Source organism: Labeo rohita, chromosome 8 (assembly GCF_022985175.1).
Source record: "Labeo rohita strain BAU-BD-2019 chromosome 8, IGBB_LRoh.1.0, whole genome shotgun sequence".
In the NCBI taxonomy this organism is placed as follows: domain Eukaryota; kingdom Metazoa; phylum Chordata; class Actinopteri; order Cypriniformes; family Cyprinidae; genus Labeo; species Labeo rohita.
The window spans coordinates 8,160,270-8,187,023 of NC_066876.1; the positions used below are offsets into that span (position 1 = coordinate 8,160,270).

At 37.3% G+C, this 26,754-nt stretch overlaps 1 protein-coding gene across 1 annotated transcript; it reads left to right on the top strand.

The window, feature by feature from the left end:
• aebp1b (AE binding protein 1b) lies at positions 1-26,754 on the top strand. The gene is made up of 22 exons (XM_051116900.1): positions 1-281; positions 4,364-4,438; positions 4,902-5,111; positions 9,853-10,140; positions 10,701-10,823; positions 10,907-10,999; positions 11,921-12,001; positions 13,353-13,412; positions 14,741-14,812; positions 19,485-19,574; positions 20,446-20,555; positions 20,661-20,800; positions 20,910-20,994; positions 21,312-21,456; positions 21,659-21,747; positions 21,936-22,059; positions 22,178-22,374; positions 22,552-22,731; positions 22,874-23,615; positions 25,012-25,151; positions 25,395-25,494; positions 25,574-26,754. The coding sequence occupies exons 1-22, from the start codon at positions 122-124 to the stop codon at positions 26,203-26,205; spliced, it is 3,936 nt and encodes a 1,311-aa protein (XP_050972857.1). The 5' UTR covers positions 1-121; the 3' UTR covers positions 26,206-26,754.

Sequence of the window (26,754 nt, forward strand, 5' to 3'; positions counted from 1 at the left end):
TCCTCACACCCATCTGTCTCTCTCTCACACATTCTCTCTCTCCAGCACTCACTCTCACTTCTCTCCTCAGAAATACCGTCCGTGGAGCACCTCTTCTGTTTGCAGCACTGAATAAGGCACCATGCCGGGACTGAGGGACCAGACAGCACTGTCAGTTCTCTGTCTGTCCCTGCTGGTTCACTTCTGGACCGTAAACGGACTGACAGAACACAGCAACTCAGAGATCAGCCACACAGCCCCAGAGCAACATGTGGAGCACAGAAGGGAAACAACTGGATCAGGTACAAATGACAAAATGCTGTTGTCTGTCATGTTCTTTTTAGTTCTGTTGTATAAAATATACTTGCACCTGTGCTTGGAGAAACCACATCTAAGAAGCCAACTTACTGAGGAAAAAAACGCTGCCGAATGCCAATACAAATGAATATTTAGCTGACACAGTATGACGAATGGAGAAGCCGGAAAACTAGTGTTGTTGTAGACAGACTTTCATTCTTCAATTTTAAAAAGAATGTCCTTTCCAGTCAGTTGTCATGTTGATAGTTTATGATCCCTGAATGCTTCAATAATATCTGTCTACTGGGTTTTAATAAGATAAATGGGTCATTGGGACCCCAAATGTAAAAAAAAAAAAACTACAGAGGGTTAAATGTGACGTCACCTTTTAACCAAGTACAAATTTTCTGTGATATGCTATATGCCGTTTTCCAGCAGCACCCTGCATTTAAGTTGACAGGTTGTATTTTCCACACAGTTTACAGCATGTTTTGAGTGGTGCTTTACCAAAGACAGGGATTCTTCTCGAAGGACGCCAGGTTTTTGCTGTTACATGAGCAAGGCTCTTTGTGACAATGGCATACTCAATACTTGCACCTGTGCTTGGAAAAGCCAAGTCTAAAAAGCCAACTCACTGAGGAAGAAAACCGCTGCTGGGCGCCAGTACAAATTAATATTTAGCTGACATGGTGTGATGAATGGAGAAACTAAAAAACTAACGCTGTACACATTGCAGACAGACTTCCATCCTTGGGTTTCAAAAGAACGTCACAGCTTCATTACGCTTGCAACTTGGATTAAGGAGTTAATTTAAGAGTTAATAGCAGCACTGTTGCTGAGGTTTGGAAAATATGGTTACTGGCAGGCTTTTGGTATTCAATAACACAGCATTTCCATTAGATGCAGGGAAGCAGACTCACTCTGACCAACCGGACACATCAGTAAAATAGCAAAAAGTAATGGGAAAAACAGAGAAACCATCCCAACATGGTTTAATTACCCTGTGGAAGCCAATAGGAATGTATGTGTTTACATGTCTTTGACAGAAATATCTACAGTGTTATTGGTCTCTACCTAAGTAGTGAGAAGCTTTTCATAAAGGCTACTGCCTTGATAGCAGAGTAAGAGCCTTTGGTTGCTTCAAAACCCTGGGTATTAAGACTTGTATGGCTTAATGTAACATAAATGATGTCTCTTATTGAAATATGTAGGAGAAAACCCATGAAAGATTTACGTTATTTAAAAAATCCACATCGTTTTATACACATTTTGGACTATGGGGATGCCATTATTTTAATGACGTGAAATGGTTGCACTCGGTGAGCAACACGTTGCTATTTTTACCGCAACACAACTTGGAAAATAAAACACTGATACGATTACCACAGCTTTTGAAAGAGCTTACATGTGCTGATGGATGTAAGCGTAGGGCATTGCGACCAAATGCCGTACCATCAATGTTTCCCCACTAGGAGTCTAAACGCCCCCGGATATCGAGTGAAATCTGCGCTGAGGAACTCCTTCAGTGTCTGTGGTGTCATGACAAGCATCTGCATGTTTACATCCTGCCAGGATGGCATCTAGTGTTTCTTGTCTCTGCCATTTGTTAGCTCTTTCAGTAGCTGTGGTCTAATAAAAGCCTCAAAGGCATCAGGGCTGAAGTGAAGAGAACAAAGACGTGGGTCTTTAGGAGTTTTATAGTTTTATTTGTCCACAGGCATCTTCCCATTCTTTTCTCCTCTTCTTATTGCTAGGAAAGCAGTGAAGACTTACATCGCTTCTCGTGTTGCCCTTCGACTGAAAATTACAACAAAAAGCTGCACAATGTGGCATTGTATCAATATTTTATTTTGTGAGTTGTGCTGCGGTAAAAATAACAACAGGTAGTGTCAGTAGCTCACCGAGTGCAACCATTTCACGTCATGGAAATAATGGCGCCCCCCATAGTCCAAAATATGTATAAAACGATCTGGATTTTTCTAAATAACGTAAATCTTTCGTGGGTTTTCTACTACATATTTTAAGAAACATCATTTATGTTATATTAAGCCAAACAATTCTTAATACCCAGAGTTCCCTTTAAAGTCAACATGAAATCACTATTGGCCTTAATTACTTAATATACGCTCCTGGTCTTATTGTTAAAGAGTCATCAATCCACATTATTCCAAAGAAGATACAAAATGCAATCTTGCAATCAAAATGTAATAACTTCATCTTCCTCTGAAATGACTTTTCTTTTTACTGGCATCACTATGGCCTTACAGACTATTGGTTATCATTAACCAATAGTTATGTTGGTATTATTTTAGTGAGCTCACATCCACTGTGGCTCTGTGTTGGTATGTAATGCTAAACTTCACAATCCAGTCAATTCCAAGTTGACAAAATCATGTGCCGCCGTAAAATTGTTCTTGTTGAATTGTTTTATTTAAAATTATGTCACATTAACAAAGTAAAAATGAGTTTTGAAAAGGGTTTCACGTTGACTTTTAAGTGATAAAATTCTGTCATTAATTACTCACCCTTATGTCGTTCCAAACCTGTAAGACCTTCGATCATCTTCAGAACACAAATTAAGATTTTTTCAGCGAAAACCGAGAGCTTTTTGACCCTGCATAGACAGCAACACAACTACCAGGTTCAAGGCCCAGAAAGGTAGTAAGGACATTGTTAAAATAGTCCATGTGACATCAGTGGTTCAACCGTAATGTTGCAAAGAAACAGAAATAATGACTTTATTAAATAATTCCTTCTCTTCTGTGTCAGTCTTCGTCAGCTGAAGTAGAACGTCCATCTCTCTTAGTTCATCGTCTGTATATTCTGGTTCATATAAGTAAGGCTGAGCAAAAAATTGCAAGTCATCCTTTCTGCTGAAATGTTCTGACATGGTTTATGTACAGCGTGCATCTTTTTCTGCTTGTAAACAAGGCACAGCGCATCTGGGTTCTATGTCAGAATGTTGACTTCTGCGTCAGCAGGAATAAAGTCAAATAAATTCATTATTTTTATTTTCTTTGTTCACAAGAAGTATTCTCATAGCTTCATAACATTAAGGTTGAAGCACAAATGTCACACGGACTGTTTTATCGATGTCCTTACTACCTTTCTGGTCCCTGAATGTGTTGCGTTTCTGTCTATGCAGGGTCAGAAAGTTCTTGGATTTCCTCAAAAATATCTTAATTTGTGTTCCAAAGATGAGGTCTAACGGGTTTGAAATTACATGAGTAATTAATGACACAATTTTCATTTTTGGGTGAACTATCCCTTTAAGACCTTTACGTTTTGGCCCAGCTATGGTTCTTGATTTTGAAGATGCTCTGGTAGACCAGCTAGACTTCAAACACACCTGTGCACCAGCCCAGACTTTGCTCCTGTCTGTCAGCCCAGATAAGTACTCTTAGACTGTCAGACTGAAAAGGGTCAGATGTTTGACCCTTTGCCAGTCTGTGAAATCAGATCTTGGAACTGAACTTCAAAAGTTGTAAAAGCGAACTGTTCTCCAGGAAACACTTTGAAATTTTGGAAATTTCTGAACAGTATAAAAAGAGTTTTACCATTATGCATGGAAAGAAACAGTGAAACCCACTGACCTCTGCCATTTGTCCTGTTTCGGCCTAAACTGTTGCGTAGTGGTTTGCACACATGCTTTGGTGTTAATGTGGACAGTACGAGTTTGACTGATCGTGTTTGCGCTTTTCGCCTCATCGCTTTTTTGTACTCTCCGACAATAAAATTGCAAAAAATCTCCCCTTCATTGCGACCCAGTTCTGATTGACAGCTAAGTAAACTTCTGCCTGATTACTCCTAAAGACTGGCGTTGTGGACAAGCTCTGTGTGGGTAATGACTTCACAGCAACAGGCAAGAATGTCACTTAAAACTTTCCCAGCGGGGATGAAACTGCCCTTTGGAGACAGGACAGGATGAGTTTCAAGAGCCAGAGCGTCTGTGTCAACATATGAGTCTATGAACTCTAAATGGGACAGTCTGTGTATGTATTAGAGTGCAGCTTCAATTAAATATGAGTTGACAGTGTGGAAAAATGTGGAAATGAAGAGCCAAAAATGATTTGTTGTGTTTCTTTAGATCTTCTGCAAGTGAAGATAATTCCAACCTATGCAAAGATTCAAGTTGGACAACACAAACGATTTATGTGCAAAGGTAAGAAGCCAGTTTAATCATAAAATAATAGTTTTGTTATCATTTACTCAACCTTATGTTGTTCCAAACTCATATGGATAACAATAGATGAATTTCTGGAGGACATCCTGGCTACTCTTTCCAGTATATTGAAACTGAAAGCGATTTGGATCAGATGACAAAATGACAAAGTACAAGTATTTTGATATCATAGAATAAATTGAATAAAAATGCAAATTTCATTCTGTTCTTCACACAAAGCTATCAAATGGATATCACGCAGGAGTGTTTTGAAAAGAACAACTAGGAAATTCATCCAAAAATTCTCCTTTTGTTTCCATGGAAGAAAGAAAGTCATAGGGGATTAGAACAGCAAGAAAATGAATAATAAAAAAACATTAGGTAGTGGTTGGAAATGCTCTTGTTGTTGAACAAGCTCAGATGCTAATTAAGTCCAATAATGTTTCTCTGCTCTTGTTCTTAGTTGAAGGGGTTGCAAAGGAGATCAACTGGTTTTCTCCTAATGGTGAGAAGATTCTAACAAAAAGTGACAATCTTGAGGTGCGCAGTCATGGCAATTCCCTGTCCTCGCTCATTGTTCTCAATGCCAATTTAAACAATGCTGGGATGTACAAATGTGCAGCCAGAAATGGGGACACAGAATCACAAACCACGGTCCAGCTGGACATCATTTGTAAGTATTTACATTAATATTATCATCACAAATATTATGACAAGAAGTCCAGTTTGCATTTTTATGATTCGTTTAACATTCTGGATTCGATTTTGTCAGTAACTATTACTGTGACTTCAAATGTATTAATTTAGAAGACTCTTTTATTCATTGATCATAAAGAGGCAATAATACAACAAGTGCTAGCAATGAAAAGCTTCAGACATTGCCCAAAATAGTACAAGCTAGAAGAAGAAGGGATATAGGAAACGCTTCCGCCACCGAATAAAATATTTAAAAAGGTTATTGAAACTTTTTATCTCCCAATTCTGACTTTTTTTCCCAATCACGTGATTCTGATGACACGCAAAATGCAGCTGGAGGTCAGGAAGTGATTTTTCTCTATAAGAATCACTAGCAGATTCTCAAAATGCCTGTGTTTTTAGTTTTGGAAATCATCAAACCGAAAAATTTCTTTTCGTATCATGTATGAAAATTTGCTGTTCGTAAGGAGGAAAAGGAAAGAAATTGACTGAAAAATGCAGGGAAAAGTGGCTTGTAAACCTGCGTCTGTGGTCAGGAGGAGAGTCAGATAATGCTTGTGTGTGTGATTGGTTATTAAAAGATATAATAATATTAAAGGAAAAGTCCACTTCCAAAACAAAGATTCACATGTAATGTACTCACCCCCTTGTCATCCAAGATGTCCATGTCTTTCTTTCTTCAGTCGTAAAGAAATTGTTTTTTGAGGAAAACATTGTTCTTCATATAATGGGCTGATATGGTGCCCCGAGTTTCAACTTCCAAAATGCAGTTTAAATGCGGCTTCAAATAATCCCAAATGCAGTTGTAAATGATCCCAGCCAAGAAAGAAGGGTCTTATCTAGCGTAACAATCAGTTATTTTCATAAAAATAATACATTTTATATACTTTTTAATGTCAAACGCTCGTCTTGTCTTACTCTGCCTGAAGCTTGTTCCGGTTCATGACAGTTATTGTATGTCGAAAAACTCCCATCTCACGTTCTCCCTCAACTTCAAAGTCGTCCTATATCACTGTTTTACCTTTTTTGTTAAGGGTGTTTGATCTTCTTTGGATGTTCACTTTGCAAAGACTGGGTCGGTACTTCTGCAGCGATGAAGGATGATTTTGATATTTTGAAATTGATTTTTTTTTCTCGCTCAACTTCTCATTTTTGAAGTTGAGGGACGATTGGAGTTTTTCGACATACCCTAACTGTCTTGAGTCAGAATACAAGAGTTAAACAAGAGCAAGGCAAGACTAGCATTTAAGAATAAAAAGTATTTAAATAGTATTTTGTTTATGAAAATAACCAATTGTTTCGATAGATAAGACCCTTCTTTCTCGGCTGGGATCTTTTACAACCGCATTTGGGATCGTTTGAAGCCGCATTTAAACTGTATTTTGGAAGTTCAAAATCGGGGCACCATATCAGTCCATTATATGGAGAAAATATATAAATTATTTTCCTCAAAAAACATAATATCTTTACGACTGAAGAAAGACAGACATGAACATCTTGGATGACAAGGGGGTGAGTACATTATATGTGAATCTTTGTTTTGGAAGTGGACTTCTCCTTTAAGATAAGAAATATATAAATAGATACAGGATGAGAGTAAGAATTCACTTAATGCTAAATGCCACACATAGACACAATGTAAATAAGATATTACATTTGCAAAACAACGCAAAACATATACATTTAGAATTTCTGTGATTTCAGTGATTCCTATGGAGAGAAAGCACTTCCTGCCCTCCAGCTGCATTTCGTGCCACAGCAATTACGTCATGTGCAAACAACCTATTGCATGAAGCAATCTCGACCTGGCAATTGTGAGATATAAAATCTTTATTAAAATTGTGATATAAACTCACAGTTGCAAGTTAACTCACAATAAGTCAGAATTGCATTATATAAACTAACAATTGCGACAAGTAGTCAAAATTGCGAGATAAAAACTCAAAAACAGTTCTGACCTTTTCTCACAAATGCAAGTTTGTATCTTGCAATTCTGACTTTTTATTCCCCTCAGAATTGTAAGATATAAACTCGCAATTGCGAGTTATAAAGTCTTAATTTTGAGGGAGGGGAAAGCCGATATTTTCTCAGAATTGCGAATTTATATCTCACAATTCTGAGTTAATGACTCACAATTGCGTCTTATATAAATTTGCAATTTTGAGAAAAAAAAGTCAGAATTGGAAGTTTATATCTGGCAGTTTTAATTATCTCTCTAAATTGTGACTTAATTTCTCACAATTGCAGGTTTATATCATGCAATTGTGAGTTATTAAGTCAGAGTTTATATCTCATAATTCTGATTTTATAACTGCGAGTTTATATCATACAACTTGACATTTCTTAGAATTGCAAGATAAAAACTCACAATTGTGAGGTATAATCCAATTTTGAGGGATGGAAGCTGATGTTTTCTCATAATTGTGAGTTTATATCTCACAGTTCTGGCTTAACTCACAACTGCATGTTATAAATTCAGAATTGCAAGAATAAACTCGTAATTCTGAGAAAAAAAGTCAGATTTGCAATATCTGACTTAGTAACTTCCAGTTGCGTGATATAAACCCACAATTGTTGTCAGATTTGTGAGTTTATATCGCAAATATTTTTTTCATAGAATTGTGATATAAAGTAACAATTCTGAGGAAAAAAATCAGAATTGAGAGGTAAACTAGCAATTGCGAGAAAAAGTCTAAATTGTGAGATAAGAAGTCACCATTAAGTTTTAAATGTTTTATTCAGTGTTGGAAATGGGCTTCCATAGTATAATGAAACCATAGAAAAAAAAACTATATATTCATATTGGGACTGTTTGAACATTTTTAGTGTTTCAGATATGAATGTGTGATTAAAGGTAGGGTAATTGATTTCTGGTAGCCAATGTTGACATTTGAAATCACCAAAACAAACACGCCCCTACCCAAAAAGAGTCTCGCCCCTAATTTGATAGCTCCACCCCACACAAAAGTACGCAACCCAGGCAACGATTATGACGGAACCTGCGCTGCCAGCCACCGATTGCAGATGAACAAACAAACGAACATGACACACGAGCATATTCAAGCAAAAGTCAGCATATATTAGTTCTGTGAAGCAAAGCAAAACCAATGTTACTCACCTATCTGGACGAAACAGAGCAAACCTCGGCGTCCGTTTGCAGGCCTTCCCTCCCCTTTAGTTTTCTCCAGCACTCGAAAGCTGATCCGATATTTACACGGGTCCTACTTTTTGCCTTATCACAGCGTTTCCCAATCCCAGCCCTCGCACCATGATTCCAGTTCGAAATGAGTATATATGTTCCATTCAGAGAGCATTAAAGCGTGCGAGACGTGAATTCAAATTGTATTTATTTACAGAGTTAAATGACTGGGATTGGGAACCTCTGCCTTATTGTAAGCCATCTTTTGTTCCGCAGACGTTTTCCTCTTGTTTTTTATCCGCCTTCTCTATCTTACTATCATTTAATGTAAGCTAACCCAAAATGAACAAACCTGAACATGCAAAATAGAGTTTCTAATAGATGCTCAAATATTGGGGATATTTATGCATTCTTATAATAAAAAAATAGAATAATCTAACTGTATAGAAGTAGAATGTAGTTGTACCTTAAAACTGACAATGCTAAACCTTTTAAAATTTTTGCTCTAAGATTTTGCTCTTATTATTGTGTGTGTAGAGAACTTTTTTCTTGTTTCAAAATCTGGAGCACAAGTAGCTAGAGGGGCTGTTTACATCATGCTTGAGTTAGTGACTTGTCCAAAACAATGTGTTGGAAGTTCGGAGGGAATTATCAAAGTGTAGCCAGACGTCCTGGTAGACACAGCGACATTCCTTTCTCTTTGAACGCTCCTGTTACAAGCATCCTAAAAGCGTGGGTTGATTGAGGGAGTCAGTGTTGCAGAAAACTAGACCAGAATTGGCTGATTTTATTCATTTTTTTCATTTTATTTTTTCATTTGATTAAAAATCAAATCAATTGAGCCTGGCAGTATTTGGTCATGAAAGATTCAAACAAAATAGACAAAATAGGCTGTTGGTTTTAGTTATTTATTTATTTACTCATTTATTTATTTTAAATGTCTACACTGAAATATGTCTACACTCTTAAAAATCGAGGTTCTTCTTCTTCAATGATTTCTTCTTGAGAATATTCACATTGAGGAAAAAATAATGGTTCTTTAAGAGCTGTTTGCTGAAAGGTTTTTCAGAGAACCTAAAATTGTTCTTAAAATGGCTTTGCTGCAAAAAAAAACAAAACAACAACAACAACAACAATTTGGAACATTATTAAGAGGATACCTAACATCAGAGATGTTTAACTCACAAAGAAAAAAAAATAGTCTTGCAGAAACCTCTGATTATGGGTGTAAAGTATAGTCAACTTTGCCATTTATTTTATCCACAAACCATCTACATAGACAGACCATCCAACCAGAATGTGACAGCCAAAATAGCTGTACTTTGTAAACACAGTGTATAAACCCTGGAATGGAAATTGCATAAATGCAACCAATAAGATTAGCTTGCTGTTTTTGTAAAGTGACAGTTTTGTTTCCAATATGCATCAGACAGTTTGAGACTAACCACAAAGTAACCTTCAGCCAGCTCTTACATGAACTAAATGTATGGTTATAGTCTATGACTTGGCTGTAAATTACATTTTTCTTATTTGCTTCAAAATTCAATTCAGTTCTTTCATTTTCTCTGCGTTCTTTAAGCAAAAAGAATGCGTCGAGAAACTGAGAGGGAGGGAAGAGGAAAACGACAGAAAGAGCCAAAGCCCACCAAGAAGCCCAAAGCTCCCAAACCCACCAAGAAACCCAAGGGCGAGAAGAAGAACAAAGGAGAGAAGGGTGGGAAGAAGAAAGGCAAGAAGAACAGGGAGGAAACCACCACCATCACCACCACCACCACCACCACCACCACTTTGCCTCCAACAACCACTGTGGCTCTTGAGTATGATGAGGAGTTTTATGACCCTGAACCTGACCAGTACTGGGAGGAAGGTTAGACAAGCCCTTCTCATTAAAAAAGCTCTTAAAAGTCTTTTAGATCTGTGTATTTTTGGTGAACAGTGACTGCCTTGGTTGTGTAGAAGTGATTTTCTCCATGGGAATTTCAAAACATTCTTTTTTAAAGATTCAGCGACCAGATCGTCCAGCTCAGAGATGAATCATAACATTGCACTCTCAGATTTGAAGCAAAACTGTATATCAGGTTACTTTCTTTTACAAATGAATTAACTGATTGTAAAACTGTCGAAATAAGTTTATTGAAAAATAATGTTAGAGTTTGTAGTTTGAGAGATTTGTATGGTAACAGCAGCTTCTCTGATTGGTGGATCTCTCTTTAGGAATTATGGGTAGTGTAGTTCTACACCTGGAATTCAGCTGTTAGAAAAAAATAAATAAAATGAAGTGACTTGTGGCTTCTACTGAAGCATACATCATTGTTAAACTATCTTGGAGAACATGCTGCACCTGAAGTAAGATCATTTTATTCCATGATCTGGAATATGACTCATTGGAATTTATTTGCACTCACAAACACTGTTTGGTATCCATAGAATTTCTTGTAGAGACAACAACGATGGCAAAGCCTACAGACCCCCCGACTGAGAAAACCACAGAATTCCCAACAGACTTTCCTCCTGACACGGATGAGTATTCCCCGCCTTATCCTGACTCATGTAAGCAGAATATCACTCATGTCTGTTTAAATAAACACCACTTTTGTTCATCATAATCAACCTTTCCCTAAACTTATTTTTAGATGATGACTATTGGAAGGTGGATGAACCCACACCTACAACCTCTGTGATCGCTGGCCGTCCAACTGAAGATGATGATTACTGGGATGCTAGATGTGAGTCTTCCAATAATTAAGGTTTTTATGTTAAATATTTAGTTCACTTCCAGAAGAAAAATTATTTACTCACCCCTGTGTCATCTAAGATGTTTATGTCTTTCTTTCTTCAGTCGAAAAGAAAAGAAATGTTGAGTCAAACATTCCAGGATTTTTCTTAGTTTAGTGGACTTTAATGGGGATCATTGGGTTGAAGGTCCAAACTGCAGCTTCAAAGGGCTCTACACAATCCCAGCTGAGGAATAAGGGTCTTATCTAACTAAAGGATCGGTCATTTTCTAAAAAAAAAAAAAATTTATATATGTATATATAAACGATTATATCCAACGATGTTGGACGATTTTGAAACTGGAGGAGAAAATGAGATGCAGTTTTTTGCCTTACCCTTTCTTTTTGAACCAAAGTACACAGGCAAAGAACTGACTATGTGTGAGCTTTCCAGTATGATTACATAATGCATGGAGTCACACATTGCAGAGTTAGTGCATTTTTTAAGAAAATGACAGATTGTTTCTCTAGATAAGACCCTTATTCCTCAGCTGTGATCGTGTAGAGCCCTTTGAAGCTGCATTGAAACTGCAATTTGGACCTTCAACCCATTGGACACCATTGAAGTCCACTATATGGAGAAAAATCCTGGAATGTTTTCCTCAAAAACCTTAATCTAAAGTCAGATCATCTTGTTTTTGCTTTAAATCTTTAAAATGTACAATCTAATTTATATCATAAAAAACTGCACACGTATGTAGCACTGCTGTCTGTTCAAAAATAAATTAAGAAATACATTTTCTGTTGTACCGAATGACCCCAAAACCGAGGTACGTACTGAACCATGACTTCTGTACTGTTTACACCCCTAGAAAGATCACAAATGGCTGATTGTTCAGCTTATAAACTTATAACTTTATTCTTTGGCAATAGATGAGGTGGCAGAAAACATGCCTTTTCCTGATGGCAAAGAGATCAGCTCTACTGACAAAGACTGGCATCACACTACCACAGGTAAACCCATCATTACTTCTAAACACTGTGTCCTCCTCAAAAATGCCTAAAATTATGATTTCTTAAATGAGAAGTTCACTTCCAGAACAAAAATGTAAAGATAATTTACTCACTCCCTTGTCATCTAAGATGTTCATGTCTTTCTTTCTTCAGTTGAAAGAAATTGTGCTTTTGAGGCAAACATTTCAGGATTTCTCTTCATATAGTGGATTTCTATGGTGCCCACGAGTTTAAACTTCCAAAATGCAGCTTTAAAGGGCTCTAAATGATCCCAGTGAGAAAGAAGGGTCTTAAAAAAATTGCAGTTTACATACTTTTTAACCTCAAATGCTCGTCTTGTCTAGCTCTGCGTAAACTCTGTGTAATCCGGTTCAATACAGTTAGGGCACGTCAAAAAACTCCCATCTCATCTTCTCCTCCAACTTCAACATCGCTGCAGAAGTACCGACCCAGTGTTTACAAAGTGAACGCACAAGGAGGGTCAAACACTCTTCACAAAAAGGGTAAAACAGTGATGTAGGACGATTTTGAAGGAGAAAATTAGATGGGAGTTTTTCGACATACCCTAACTGTCATGAACCAAAATACACAGTTCACACAGAACTAGACAAGATGAGCGTTTGAAGTTAAAAAGTATATAAATTGTACATTTTTTTTTAGAAAATAACCATTCAGTTTGCTAGACAAGAGCCTTCTCCCTCAGCTGGGATCGTTTAGGCCATTTGAAGCTGTATTTAAACTACATTTTGGAAGTTCAAACTCACGGGCACCATTGAAGTCCACATTATGGAGAAAATTCCTGAAATGTTTTCCTCAAATACATATTTTCTTTACGACTGAAGAAAGAAAGATGTGAACATTTTGGATAACAGTGGGTGAGTAAAGTATCTGTACATTTTTATTCTGGAAGTGAACTTCTGCTTTAATGACTTTTTTGTTTCCCTATTATCGCAGACTGCTGCTACTTTAAAATTACATTATGTTCACATTATGTAATTGTGAGTGTAGTTCTAAAACATGTTAAACAGACAAAAAAAGTAGATTTAACAGTCAGTTGGGTTAATAGGTTTCTGCTGTCTTAGACTTGTTTTATTAATACATTTGACATTACAAAAGAGTGAATTTAAGCACCCTGTAAATTTGTGTGTGAATCAAATAAACTTTTACCACAATATACACCCATCTCATGAAAGATCTTGTTTTACACCATTTAAAGTCCGCAATGTCTGGTGTGGTATTTACAAATGACAGCGGAGCGAGCATTTTGTCAGTCATTAAAGTTTCTCTACTGTACTGTCAGTAAAACGCCCAAATTTAACCTGTATTTCTTTTCTTTTCTTTTCTGTCACAGAGGAGCCCACCGTCCCTCCGTTTGAAAACAACTGGTATGAAGAATATGAATACGGACATGGTACATACTGCTTTTATACTCTGTTTTCAAAAGAAAACAAACATAAAGTGAGACGGCATGAGAGGTGCTGGCCTCGCTCTCGTCTTAATGAGAGTGTAGACAGTGTGACCTGTCATTTCTACACTCAAATAAACACTTTCAGAGACGCAGAGGTGCCGCTTGACATCAAGCTTAGCATTTAAAATTATGTTGCAATTAGATGAAAAATTTTTCCAACAAGAAAATTAATATTGTCTTGCAGTGCATCTCCTTTCCAGCTAAATCTTACTGAAAAAACGCTAAAAAGTAGTCTTTAAATATTGTCGGTAACACTTTACAATAAGTTTTCACTTTTTGCATTAAACTTGTTAATGCATTAACTAAAATTAACTAACAATGAGCAATTCATTTGCTAGAGTATTTATTGATCTTTGTTAATGTTAGTTAGTTAAAATACAACTGTTCATTGTTAGCCCATGTTTGCTCAGGTCTATTAACTAACAATAATAGATACAACTTTTCATTTTAATAATGTATAAGTAAATGTTGGAGTCAACATTAACTAAGATTAATAAATGCTTTAAAGTTTTTTCATTGTTAGTTTATGTTAATAAGGTTATGGAACCTTATTGTACAGTGTTACCAATACTTCTAAAGCATTTAGTAATCTTAGTTAATCTTATTTAATATACATTATTAAAATCTAAAGTTGTATCCGTTAATATTTTTATTGGATTTGAGCTAATATGAACAAACAATTAATAAGTGTGCTGTTATTAACTAACATTAACAAAGATGAATAAAAACCATAACAAATGTATTGTTCATTGTTAGTTAATGTTAGCTGAAGAATGAATTAATACTAACTTTTTGGACCTTATTGTAAAATAACTTAAGTGCATAAAAAAAAGATCTTTATGTCTGTTAGTTGGTGTATGGAACACTTATCTTAGATAAATAAAATTTTAGTAAGCAACAAAACTCTGTCCTGGAGTAAAAACAAAAATGTCACCCGTTTCTGATTACGCAGCAAGAGCCTGTTTTTATTAGGGTAGAAAAATGGAAATCTGGCAAAAGCCTTGAGGACATTTTTGATTCAATCTAATGTAATCCACTTCAGTTGCAAATATGACTTTCAGCTAGCATTTTCTTACATTTTTTTGAATTTAGTGTTTGGTTTATCCTCTTTTGCTTTAATGAAATGTGCATTGTAATATGTAACTTTTCTTTCATTTAATTTTTAAAACTCAGTAGTCTCAGATTTGTAAAACCTGCTTTACTTGCTTAATGTGTAACACTGAACTGTTATTTAGTGCCTCTTACACCCTTGGTTTCTGATTTGTCAACAGAAAAGAAACTGGAAGAGGAGAGGGAAAAAGAAAGGGAGAGAGAAAGACAAAGAAAAGAGCAAGAGGAAAAAGGTACAGTGTTTTTACCCTCATATAAGTTGTCAACTAATATTTCAAAAGTAGACACTGAACACTGAACATGTGACACTGAAAAACAGGTACTCACGGATATGGGTCATTCTATAATTGTGGGTACAAGTCCGTGAAGTATATTTTTAATATATTTTCATCAATATAAAGCCCCGATGCTTAATTTTCTAGTACACAATTATATTTTCCCAATTACACTACTGTATGTTGAAAAAAGCCGTATCTTTTGTTAAAAAATGATGTTCATATCACATACAACCCTGGTATTAAGCTCCAATTTTGTAAAGTTGCTCATTTAGCTCTTCATTTAAGCATGAAAATGATTAATTCAAATATGAATTAATTTCATAGTTTTGCCTTCAGTTAGATTAGGTTATCAAGACATTTGGGTGTGCACTTCAGAAATAATAAGTGTTTACTGTGATATAACTTGTTTTATTTGTGTCCAAATAAAACATTGTAATTTAAGTTACCCACTAGAAAACCCCCCTCAGAAAGGAATGGTTTGTCCCATTCTCACATAATTTGCACAGTATAATGATATTTCCTCTAGAAGTACGTGGATGAAACACTAGGTTTGTTCTCTCTCTTTCCCCGAATATTGGTTAAACTAGCAAATCTGTCCCAAGAGTGGATTAATTGACTGTCAACAGTGTTACACAAATATTATTCCTGCAAATGCCCCGTAATTATAGAATGACCCAGATACTGACATCCGGAATAACAATACAATTTAGAGAACCATAACTGCCCTTCAGTCTACCGCAACAATAATGTAGTAATGTTGTTCATTCTAATAAACGTATTAGACTATCATTGGTTTCAATCAGATACTTGGACATACAATTCACAAGCAAGATCATCTAATTTATTGGTTCATCGTTAGCTGAATTGAAAAAAATGCTTAACTGATGAAAAACATTAATGTGTTTGGCCAACACTGGCACAGTCCTTATCAGGCCTTTCTAACTTGCCATCTCCAAATTCTAACTCTATGCACTACAAATTACTTAAATAACACTGTTAGCTTGGAAATCACCTCTACTTTGTCTTCCTGCTGCCCCACAATCTCCTTAAACTTGATTATAGACTTGACTTTGTGGGAAATTACTATGACAAGCATTCATTAACAACTGAGAACGGACCCTGTTCCCATGAACTCTGTTTTTAGTTTTCTGTTTTGGTTCCTAATAGACTGAACAATATTCTTTGACCTAAGGCAGTGAAGCGGGATTTTGATGTGCAGGATATTGTACAACAGGACTCAACCAAAATGAGAAAGTGAGCTGAGAAAGAGTTGAAGAGAAGTTTTAAGGTCAACAGAAGTTAAGCACTACTAACAGCATCTGTGGCATGTGTCATCCTTTAATTTGTAAAAAGGGCTCAAAGAGAGGAAATAATAGTCTTAATGTGTACATTTGATATATTTTTAAACAATGATGCATGGATAATCCAATAAAATTGCTTTAGTGTAATAAATGTTCATCTTTAAACATTTCTAACAATGTAAGTTGTTCTTACATTTACTAAAAATCCAATAAAAAAAGACACAACCTGAAGTTAAACAGTTCTACTAAACTTATACTAAAAGTCCTTTTACTTGCTAAAACTGTTGCTAACTTGTAAAGGACATTATCTTTGATTTGCGAATATACGGTCAAGATGTTACTTGGAAAACCATTTTGTTACTCTGACAGGTCTTTGAGCATTTAAGGAACTATAATCTTCAGATTTACAGGGCACAGATCTATATTACATCCTCCCATCTCTGGATTGTAAAGATAAATGGAAATGGAGCTCCAGAGCATTCCAGAGAATTGCAAACAGTTCATAATGTTTGTCAAAAGTATAACAAGAATCTACTAAACATTCAAGATATGTGGTATCAGATTTATGTGTGTGTTTCTTTTCAAATTGCTCACCTGATTGTTTGTGAAAGGTAAGTATATTTTTTAAAAATACTCTCTCTTTTTAGTTTAATGTGCGGAAACTATTAGAGAGACCCTCACAGGTTGATTTATATGTGGAGTGTTGCTCTGTTGCGCTCTTCAAACATTACTCTGTTTGTTTGAGCCAAGGAGACTCATATACTGTAATAACCGATGAAAGCTATCTCACATTAGCACTCACATTTATCAAAATGTGAATTCACTGTTAGAATCATAACAGTTCTAGCTTATCAGATATTTTTAACCCGTTAGCAATATGCTATGCTAGTAGGATAAGATGTTCATTTTCACAAACATACATATAATATATATGTGTGTGTGTACACAGTGCACAGCATAAATGAGTGCACCCCCTCTGAAACTTAACAAATTCAGCAATTACTCTTTACTTAAAAGACATGTTAGGGTTCTTTAGAGACATAATATTCCAGCAATGCCGTTTGATCAGTTACCAAAGAAGAATGTTAAAATTATTCAGGAAAATACAATTTTCTTATCAAAGTGATACAATTTTGTGTTGCAAAAATGAGTACATCCTGAAAGTTACTTAAATAAAACTAAATAAAAATTTCTGGTTTAACTTTAAGGCAAGTTTTTTATCAACAGGTAGATATTTTATAAGTTTGTTAAACCAAAACGGTTAAAGATAAGTACTTTCTTGAATCATACTCAGTCTTAATGCTGACAACAATGAAAACACTTGAGAGAGAACTGTCAGCAGATTTATTTCTTAGCATAAAAGAGGACGGTACAAGAAGAATGGTACGAGGAATACACTTAAAATTATTATTTTAAGTGTGAAATATGGCAAAAGTAACACAGAAGTTCAAAAACAATGGACTTGTGAAATAATTAGGTCTTCACTTTAAGCTTTTATTTAGTGAGTTTTTGCTAGAAAAGAGCAGGGGAAACACCAAGAAAGTGTCTATCAAAAGCTGTGAAAAGAGTGACACTTTATCTCACAAAGTAATATACAGCAGAAGTGACACGCATGGTTGTTTATCCAAATAAGAACTACCTCCTGTAGCCAAAGCACAATGAACTCATTTAGCTTTTCCCAAGGCCCATGTTTACAAAATATAGACTTCTGGGAATCCATAATTTTGTCTCAAGAGATCAAGTCAATAGTTTTGGATCTAACAGTATCCAAAATGTTATGGTGTTGCTATAGGAGGAGTACAGTGAGAAGTGCCTGGTTCCTACAGTGATGTTCAGTGGTAGTAAAGCTCTTATATAGGGATTTTCTGTATGAGAGTTGAAGGTGTGAGGGAGCTGTGCTGTCATGAATTCACACACCACTGTGTGACGTAATATAAAAACTTAAAACAGAAATGCTGCTCTCTCCACATTCCCTGCATTATTGGGCATTTTTTCAACATGAAAATGAAGATATTCATTCTTCCAAGTTAAAAATCCTTTAGTGAACATGTAATTCGCTCAATTTGAGCTCAATTTCAGCAGCTGTGGGGGGTTCTGTAGAGACATGCTAAGCAAAACTCCCCATCAGGGCATTAAAGGAAGTCCTCCAGGAGTTAAACAGGACAGATGTGAAAATTTGTCATGAACTTGTACACTCAGTGCCAAGAAGTGTCAGAGGAGTGTACTTAAGAGTTATGGAGGACATATTAAGTACTAGAATATTATACTTTGTTTTAATATTTAAACAAAATTGGCTAGGTTACTTATTTTACAGATATCAATGGCATATATTTCCCTGTTTTTATTAAGAATATGTTTAATACATTTCATTTTCTCCATCTTACTATGAATTATATTAGTTATCATTAAGAAAATACATATTTTATATTTAATCAGAGGGGGTGTACTCATGTATGCTGTGCACTATATATTTAGTCATTTTAGTAATTTCAACTTCAACTTACACTTATTAATTTATTATAGTTGCCAAGTTGACCTTTCTACTTAAATTGCCGAAAACAAATTTTCATGGTTTTTGTTAGCGATAACGCATCAAAAGGAAAGGAATAGTTCACCTAAAAAATGAAAAATTGCTGTTAATTTACTCCCCGTCAACTCATTCAAGATGTGGGTGACTTTTTTTTTCTTCAGTAGAACAGTAAAGGAGATTTTTAGCTGAAACTGTGGTCCTGGTGATTCATAAAATGCAAATCAGTGGCTGCCCATCCTTGAGAATAAAAAAAAAAAAGCATATTAGGCAACACAAAATTAATACCTGTTGCTCCTGAAGATATATAGAGGTCTTATGAAGCGAAACAGTCGGTCTGTGCAAGAAACTGAACATTATATATAACATTATTACCTGTAATCCAGAGCCTTGGACAAACAGTCCAGAGTGATGTCAGGTTTGCGAATGAATCCTTCATTTAAACCATTTCTTTTTAGTGAATTGGACTTTTACCAGATTTACCAAATTGGACTGAACCATCTGAAACCGTTTGTGGCTGAAGCAGTACAGGTCTCAATCAAAGTTATTCAATCAAAACTCTCTTCCATATGTGCCTGACAGACAATCAGACTCTAAATTAACCAAAATACCGGCATATATTATCCTATGATGCTGTTTTTGCCAACACATTAAATGCTCCAAGTTTATTTTGGGGTAAACTATGCCTTAAACTACCAGGAGGTTAAGAGTTTAATCTTCAATGTACGTCATGCTCATGATTCAATAGTATATGTTATGAACTATGTAACTGTGTTTTCTCTAAAAATGTTCTCTTCAGAAAGAGAAGAGAGGAGGCATGAGGAAGAGGAGGAGAGAGAACGCAGAATTCACAAACCTCCACCTCCACGCGTGTACAGAGAGCCTAAAAGTGAGTGGTGGGAACTCGGTTTAGGCACGGAGCCAGATGGGATCCATCACTTAGTAGATAACATAGACCAATAAAAACACGTAGGATAAAAAATATGTGAAAAAATGAATAAAATGCTGACATGTAACAAACTTATATAAGAACATTCAAGTGATGTAATACTGAATCTCTCCAAGCTCTCAGTTCAAGCCACAGATCTTACCAAACAAAGATGTTCCTTAAAGTTCAGTGTCTTGTGTTTGTAGGGTCTTAGATACTAATGCTAACATAATTAATGCTAACAAACTTAACTAAAACCTTCATTCGTTTCAAGTGAATATGAGACCTTAAAACATTTTGTAAGACTTTAGCTGCTTTTAAGTCTTTACAGATGGAGAATCCTGCCAAATCTTGCTCCAATTCCACAGCTGGTTCTTTTCAAAGGAAATTCCAAATGTCCTCCCTGCTCATTAAACAGATGCATGGATGTAGTCCTTCATCTGAATCAACACAAGTGGCAGAACAAATTGTTTTGAAGTTATAAGTTAAGTTAAAAATAAGTTGGAAGTTATGAGTTAATCATACGTTTATTAATTCCATTATAGTTGTTTTATTATATCTTGATGACAAGAATTTGTGCATAGTCTGTCTATACATCTATCACTGATAAAAAAAAAAAAAAAAAAAAAAAACTGATATTATATCAAATTGTAATGATAAAAAGAAAAATTTTAAAATAACTAAGAACATCAAGAAAAGAGTATAAATTTAAATAAAAATGATGTGGTGCAATCAGAAATGTGTAGCACAGTACACACTGATTTCAGTCTCTACTTCAACATGTGAACGTATTTTCCATATTCAATTTTTTCTCTGGTTTGCGTTGCCTCAGTTTGTCCTCCTCTGGGTATGGAGTCTCATCGCATAGAGAATGACCAGCTGCTGACTTCCTCTGTTTATCAACATCGCTATGGCACGCACAGAGCTCGTCTCAATATTCAGGTACAAACATGTGCAGATACATGTACTCACTCTGAAAATGCATTACTGGCATGAATGAAATGTATAGGAAATGTAATGTGGTGTTATAATGGTTTTATCTCACAGGCATCTGGTGATGAAGATGATATGAATGGTGGGGCATGGTGTGGTAACCCTGAAGAGAAGGCCCACTGGATTGAACTAGACGCACGCACATTAACAGAGTTCACTGGTGTTATCACTCAGGGTCGAGATGACCCCTTGGAGTAAGACAGATGTTAAAAAAAACCTTGGAGCCCATGCACAGTGTGCTTAATTGTGTTTAAGAATACCAAGTCTACATCTACAGCCCTTTTTATTGTTTTGTTGTTTCAGGAGCGACTATGTGTCTTCTTACTATGTGGCATTTAGTAATGACAGCAGAGAATGGAATGTCCTTGATGATGGATATGCTGAATGGGTAGGTTTCCGGAATGTCTTCATTTTCTCATTTATTTCATTTTTGGAACTTTGGTTGCCAAATCTTTTTGTGGTGCTTAAAAGTATATTTGTTCTAAAAATGAAATTTCTGTCATCATTTACTTACCCTCAAGTTGTTCCAAAACTGTATGACTATATACCTGTATACTATATTATGAAGAATGTACTATGAGTAACCAGACAGTTTATGGTCCCCATTGGCTTCCATAGTAATTTTTTCATACTGTGGAAGTCAAAAGGGGCAGTTTAGTCATGTGTAGTTGAGTCACTTTTTGTTTCCCTTCTTTCTGCTTTCAGTTATTCTTTGGTAACTCAGATAAATCCACCCCAGTGTTGACTCAGTTTATGGAGCCGGTAGTGGCACGGTATATCCGCATCTTGCCACAGAGTTGGAATGGCACCATGTGTATGAGGATGGAGGTTTTGGGTTGTCCAGTATTAGGTGAGAGACTCAGAACCTGTTGATAGGAAGCATGTATGTATGTATGTATATATGTATTTATTAATTTATTGTGCATTGTGAGCTGAAAAATTATTCTTAGCATCAACAGCGATTTGCTGTTAGTAATACTCCTGTCTGGATCCACATCTATCAATAGTTTAGGTATATTACTCAATATTGTTTGTTATTGCTCTTTACTCAGATCCTCTCAGCCAGCACCAGAGTCAGAATGAAGTGACCCATCGAGATGACTTAGACTACACCCATCATAACTACCTCGACATGGAGAAGGTGATGGGAGAGTGTCAATGCCTGGAGTCTTAAAAGTTCATGAATAAGAAAAGATATAAGAAATACAGTAGTTTACATTTCAAAAAAATAGTGGGTGGCTGCACAAGGTTTAAGTTGTGATTCATATTTGTTGGACAAACCATTTGGGATAAGTGAATTTGCAAATTTGACTTTTCTTATTGTCACAGCTCATGAAATCCGTGTCTGACGAGTGTCCCAACATCACCAGATTCTACAGTTTGGGCAAGAGCTTTAAAGGTCAGGAAATTTATGCCATGGAGATTACTGACAATCCTGGGATGCATGAAACAGGTGAGGAACGTCAGAGTTAATATGGAAGACACAGTGTTATTATTCCAGTATGGTTACAAGTACTGAAACAAGCAACATGAGTCTGTTACATTTTATGAACATGAACATCTTTCCTCAGGAGAGCCAGAGTTCAGGTACACAGCAGGTTATCATGGTAATGAGGCTCTGGGAAGAGAGCTTCTTCTGATGCTTATGCAGTACCTGTGTAGAGAGTATAAAGATGGCAACCCTCGAGTGCGCCACCTTGTGGATGAAACACGAATTCATCTGGTGCCATCAGTCAATCCCGACGGCCATATGAAAGCTTTTGAAAAGGTGTGTTTAAAAATGTATACAAAGATAGCCAGAAATTGTTAAAATAATGACTGCTTTTAAACAGATTTCCCAAAAATCTTGGATATACATGTTTGGCAAAGAACTAAGTCCCCATTAAATTTACAGATAGCTTTAATCTCATTAAAGTAATGTAAGCTACATCACTTTGTTTCACAGGGATCAGAGTTGGGTAGCTGGACACTAGGGCACTGGACTGAAGATGGCCATGACATCTTCCAGAACTTTCCAGACTTAAATAACATTCTTTGGGATGCAGAGGATAAGGGGATGGTGCCCAAATTGGCGCCAAATCACCATGTACCCATCCCTGAGGGTATTCTGTTAACCAATGGCTCAGTAAGTAAGGAAATAGTGCTGTGTTATGGATGTACAGTTAATGAATCAAAGCACCACTCATATACTCTGATCTTGAACTTAACTGAAATTGGTTAGAGGTCACATTAGAGAACAGAAACTAACTTTATGTTCTGTCTTGCAGTTTGCAGTGGAGACTCTTGCCCTTATCTCCTGGATGAAGAGCCATCCATTTGTGCTTGGTGCCAACCTGCAGGGTGGTGAGAGACTGGTGACATACCCCTTTGACATGCGCCGCCTCACCAAGGAGTCTGAGGAGATGGAGAAAAAACTAAATTATAGAGCAAACAGACGTAAGCGACAGTATGAAGAAGAGGAAGAAGAAGAACCCAACCCTTACCTTCACATTGGCTACCATCAGGAGAGCTACAGTGGCCCTCAAGAAAATGCATATCATCACGAGAACTATGGGTACCATCAAGAAAGTTATGGGTATCACCATCAAAACCAAGGATATCATGAGGAGAATCAAGGGTATCACGATGGGAACCAAGGGTACCACGAAAGGAACCAAGGGTACCACGATGGGAACCAAGGGTACCACGATGGGAACCAAGGGTACCACGATGAGAACCAAGGGTACCACGATGAGATCCAAAGGTACCATCATGAGGGTCACTCTGAAGGGTACCATGAGGGTTATCAAGAAGGATACTCGGAGGGATATAGGGAGGGATATGGAGAGGGTGAACCAGAAGAGGAGATCAGAGTGACTGAGGACCAATCTTTGTTCCGCTGGTTGGCCATATCTTATGCCTCTACTCACCGTACCATGACTCAAACCTTTCAGGGAGGATGTCATACTGATGACCCAACTGGTGGGATGGGAACTGTCAACCGTGCCAAGTGGAAGCCCATCCCAGGAAGTGAGCATTAGGAATTTGTGCTGCAACATCATGTGATAGATCATAAAATTAATAATTTAGAAGAAGGGTGTCCAATCCTGCTCCTGTGGGCCACCTTCCTGCAAAGATTAGCTTCCTCTGATCCTGCCTGGAAGTTTCTATCAGGTTGTTCAGTCTGACATTAGTCACCGTTTCCAGGCGGAAAAAACAAACAGTGTTAATATACACCACCTTAAAGATGTACTATGAATGAATAGCGTTCCTAAATTATTGTTGAGACAATATTCTCATTTAAAATGGAATGGAGGCTTGGACCCAGAAATGGTATTATCAGGAAGCTGAAGCACTGCAACAAATGGAAAAATCCAGAAGACATTGATTAACTTTTGGTTCAGGTTTAGGTGTTTTTAATTAGGTTTTAATTACACACTGCAGAAGATGGCCCTCCAAAAGCAGAAGTGGACACTCAGTGGCCCTCCAGGACAGAAGTTGCCCAGCCCTGGTCTAGAAAGATCTGTAAGATCAGGGGTGCCCAAACTCAGTTCTGGAGGACCAGAGTCCTGCAGAGTTTTGCTCCAACCCCAATTAGACCCACCTGAACCAGCTAATCAAGTCCTCACTAGGCATACTAGAAACTTGAAGCAAGCTAGAGATAATCTCTGTAGGACACTGGGCCTCCAGGACCGAAATTGCCCAGCCCTGGTCTAGAAGGATCTGTAAGATTAGGGGTGCCCAGACTTGGTCCTGGAGGGCTGGTGTCCTGCAGAGTTTAGCTCTACCCCAATTAGACACACCTGAACCAGCTAATCAAGCTCTTCTTAGGTATACTAGAAACTTTCCCATAGGTGTGTTGAGGCAAGTTGGAGCTAAACTTGGCAGGACAGTGGCCCTCCAGGACCGAAGTTGCCCAGCCCAGGTCTAATAGGATCTGTAAGTTCAGGGGTGCCCAAACTCCGTCCTGAAGGGCTGGTGTTCTGCAGAGTTTAGCTCCAACCCCAATTAAACCCACCTGAACAAGCTAATCAAACACTTACTAGGGATACTAGAAACTTCCCAGCAAGTGTGTTGAGGCAAGCTGGAGCTAAACTCTGCAGGACACCGGCACTCCAGGACCAAGTTTGGGCAACCCTGTGTAAGATCAATTTGAATCTACATAGATGCTCTAAAGCAGAGGTGCCCAAACTTGGTCCTGGAGGGCTGGAGTCCTGCAGAGTTTAATGTCAAATCCAATTAGACACACCTGAACCAGCTAATCAAGCTCTTACTAGGCATGCTAGAAACTTACAGGCAGGTGTGTTAAGGCAAGCTGGAGCTGAACTCTGCAGGACACCGGCCCTCTAGGACCGAGTTTGGAGACCCCAGCTCTAAAGACTCATTTTCTTATTGATACATATTCCTGTCCCTTCCTCTCTTGTAGGTATGAATGACTTCAGCTACCTTCACACTAACTGTTTTGAGTTATCTGTTTTCCTGGGCTGTGATAAGTTCCCTCATCAGAGTGAACTTTTAAGAGAATGGGAGCATAACAGAGAGGCCCTGCTGACCTTCATGGATCAGGTGAGCTACTCACATCCCCATTATGGGAACGGGACAGTTGCAAGTGTTTAGAAACAGTAAGACTTTGAAAAGTAGCTTTCCTGCAATAGTGTTCTAGTACTTGAATCTGAACAGATCCAGACTCAGACTCAAGTCTGTAGTAAAAATACAGATTTTCTATAACTATTCGAGGCAAGCTTCTAAAAATTTGGTCATGGAATTGGACGTCACTTACCCTTACACTAACCATGGTCCTTTTCGCAGGTGCATCGGGGCATTAAGGGAGTTGTGAAGGATAAGGAGGGCAACCCTATTTCCAATGCCACTGTGTCTGTGGAGGGAGTCAACCATGACGTTAGGACAGGTGAGATATCTTTGGTAGTTCTGAAAATTGTCCTGTTTTTAGGGCACTCAACAGTTTCACAAGACTCTTCTACTCTTAGGTGATTCTGGTGATTACTGGCGACTTCTAAATCCCGGTGAGTACCGTGTAACGGCCCGAGCAGAAGGCTTCTCTCCCATGACCCGTCTGTGTGTGGTAGGGTTTGAACCAGGTGCGACCTTGTGCAACTTTGACCTCAACAAATCCAACTGGGACCGCATCAAACAGATCATGGCTCTCCATGGCAATAGGCCCATCCGATTGCTGAACAGTGGCAACAGGGGTAGTGGACAACGCTATACATACAGCAATAACCAAATCCCAAATTCTAAATTCAGTAACGGTAATGGTGGGGAAATTAATAGGGCTCGTCTTCGACGATTACGGATAATGAGACTCCGCCGCCTAAGGCAACAGAGGCTTCTGGCCAACCAAACAACAATACCACCTACCACTACCACGACAACCACGACAACCACAACTACAGTTGCACCTGCCACAGAGAGTGCAACTCTCTGGTATGACTCTTGGCATCCTGAGGAGCACACAACCATTGAAGAAAACACAACCATTGAAGAGAACACAACCATTGAAGAGAACACAACCATTGAAGAGAACACAACCCAACCAGAAGTGATTGATTTCACAGATTCAATGGACTACGACTACAATTACAAGACAGATGATTATTAAGAGCAAACTACAGGTCAGAGTTTTGCTCCAGAGATTGATTGTTTTGGAGTAGTATAGGTCATTGTTGCCATGCTTTTTTGTGCCTTGGTTTGATTGGATGCAGTGACTGTGAAGAAATACGAGGAAAGAGGTGTCACATCTAGAACCAAAGAATTCTGGCAACACTTAAAAAAAAGCTTTGCACAGTTTTGAAGTAATTACACATAAGATTATTTCATAATATAAATTATCAAATTGACCTGGTTGGAGGCAGCACTCAATGGTTTGGAAAAACTACAAGTAGTAAGAATAATAATGCTGTGTTTTCATGGCTAAACATCTGTACTATACTACCAAAACATAACATAAACTTCTCATATGACCATCATGCCCACTGAGGGGAAATGAGAATGTTTTAATGCAAGAAATGTGGCTGTATTACCATTTCTTTCTCTCACCTTGACAGTCAGTGTTTGTTGAAGGCAAGTGTACAGGGGAGAGTTTCACCATGTTTAATGGTCTGTGCTAAAAGACTGTTTCTTTTCAGTAAATAAAGTCTTTTCATATTCA

What these genes read in the sequence shown, in the direction of transcription:
- aebp1b (XM_051116900.1), top strand. Translation starts at nt 122, where the DNA reads ATGCCGGGACTGAGGGACCAGACAGCACTGTCAGTTCTCTGTCTGTCC. An exon ending in TGACCAGTACTGGGAGGAAG is followed by an intron (nt 10,141 to 10,700) that starts GTTAGACAAGCC and finishes TGGTATCCATAG; the next exon opens with AATTTCTTGTAGAGACAACA. An exon ending in GGTCGAGATGACCCCTTGGA is followed by an intron (nt 20,801 to 20,909) that starts GTAAGACAGATG and finishes TTGTTGTTTCAG; the next exon opens with GAGCGACTATGTGTCTTCTT.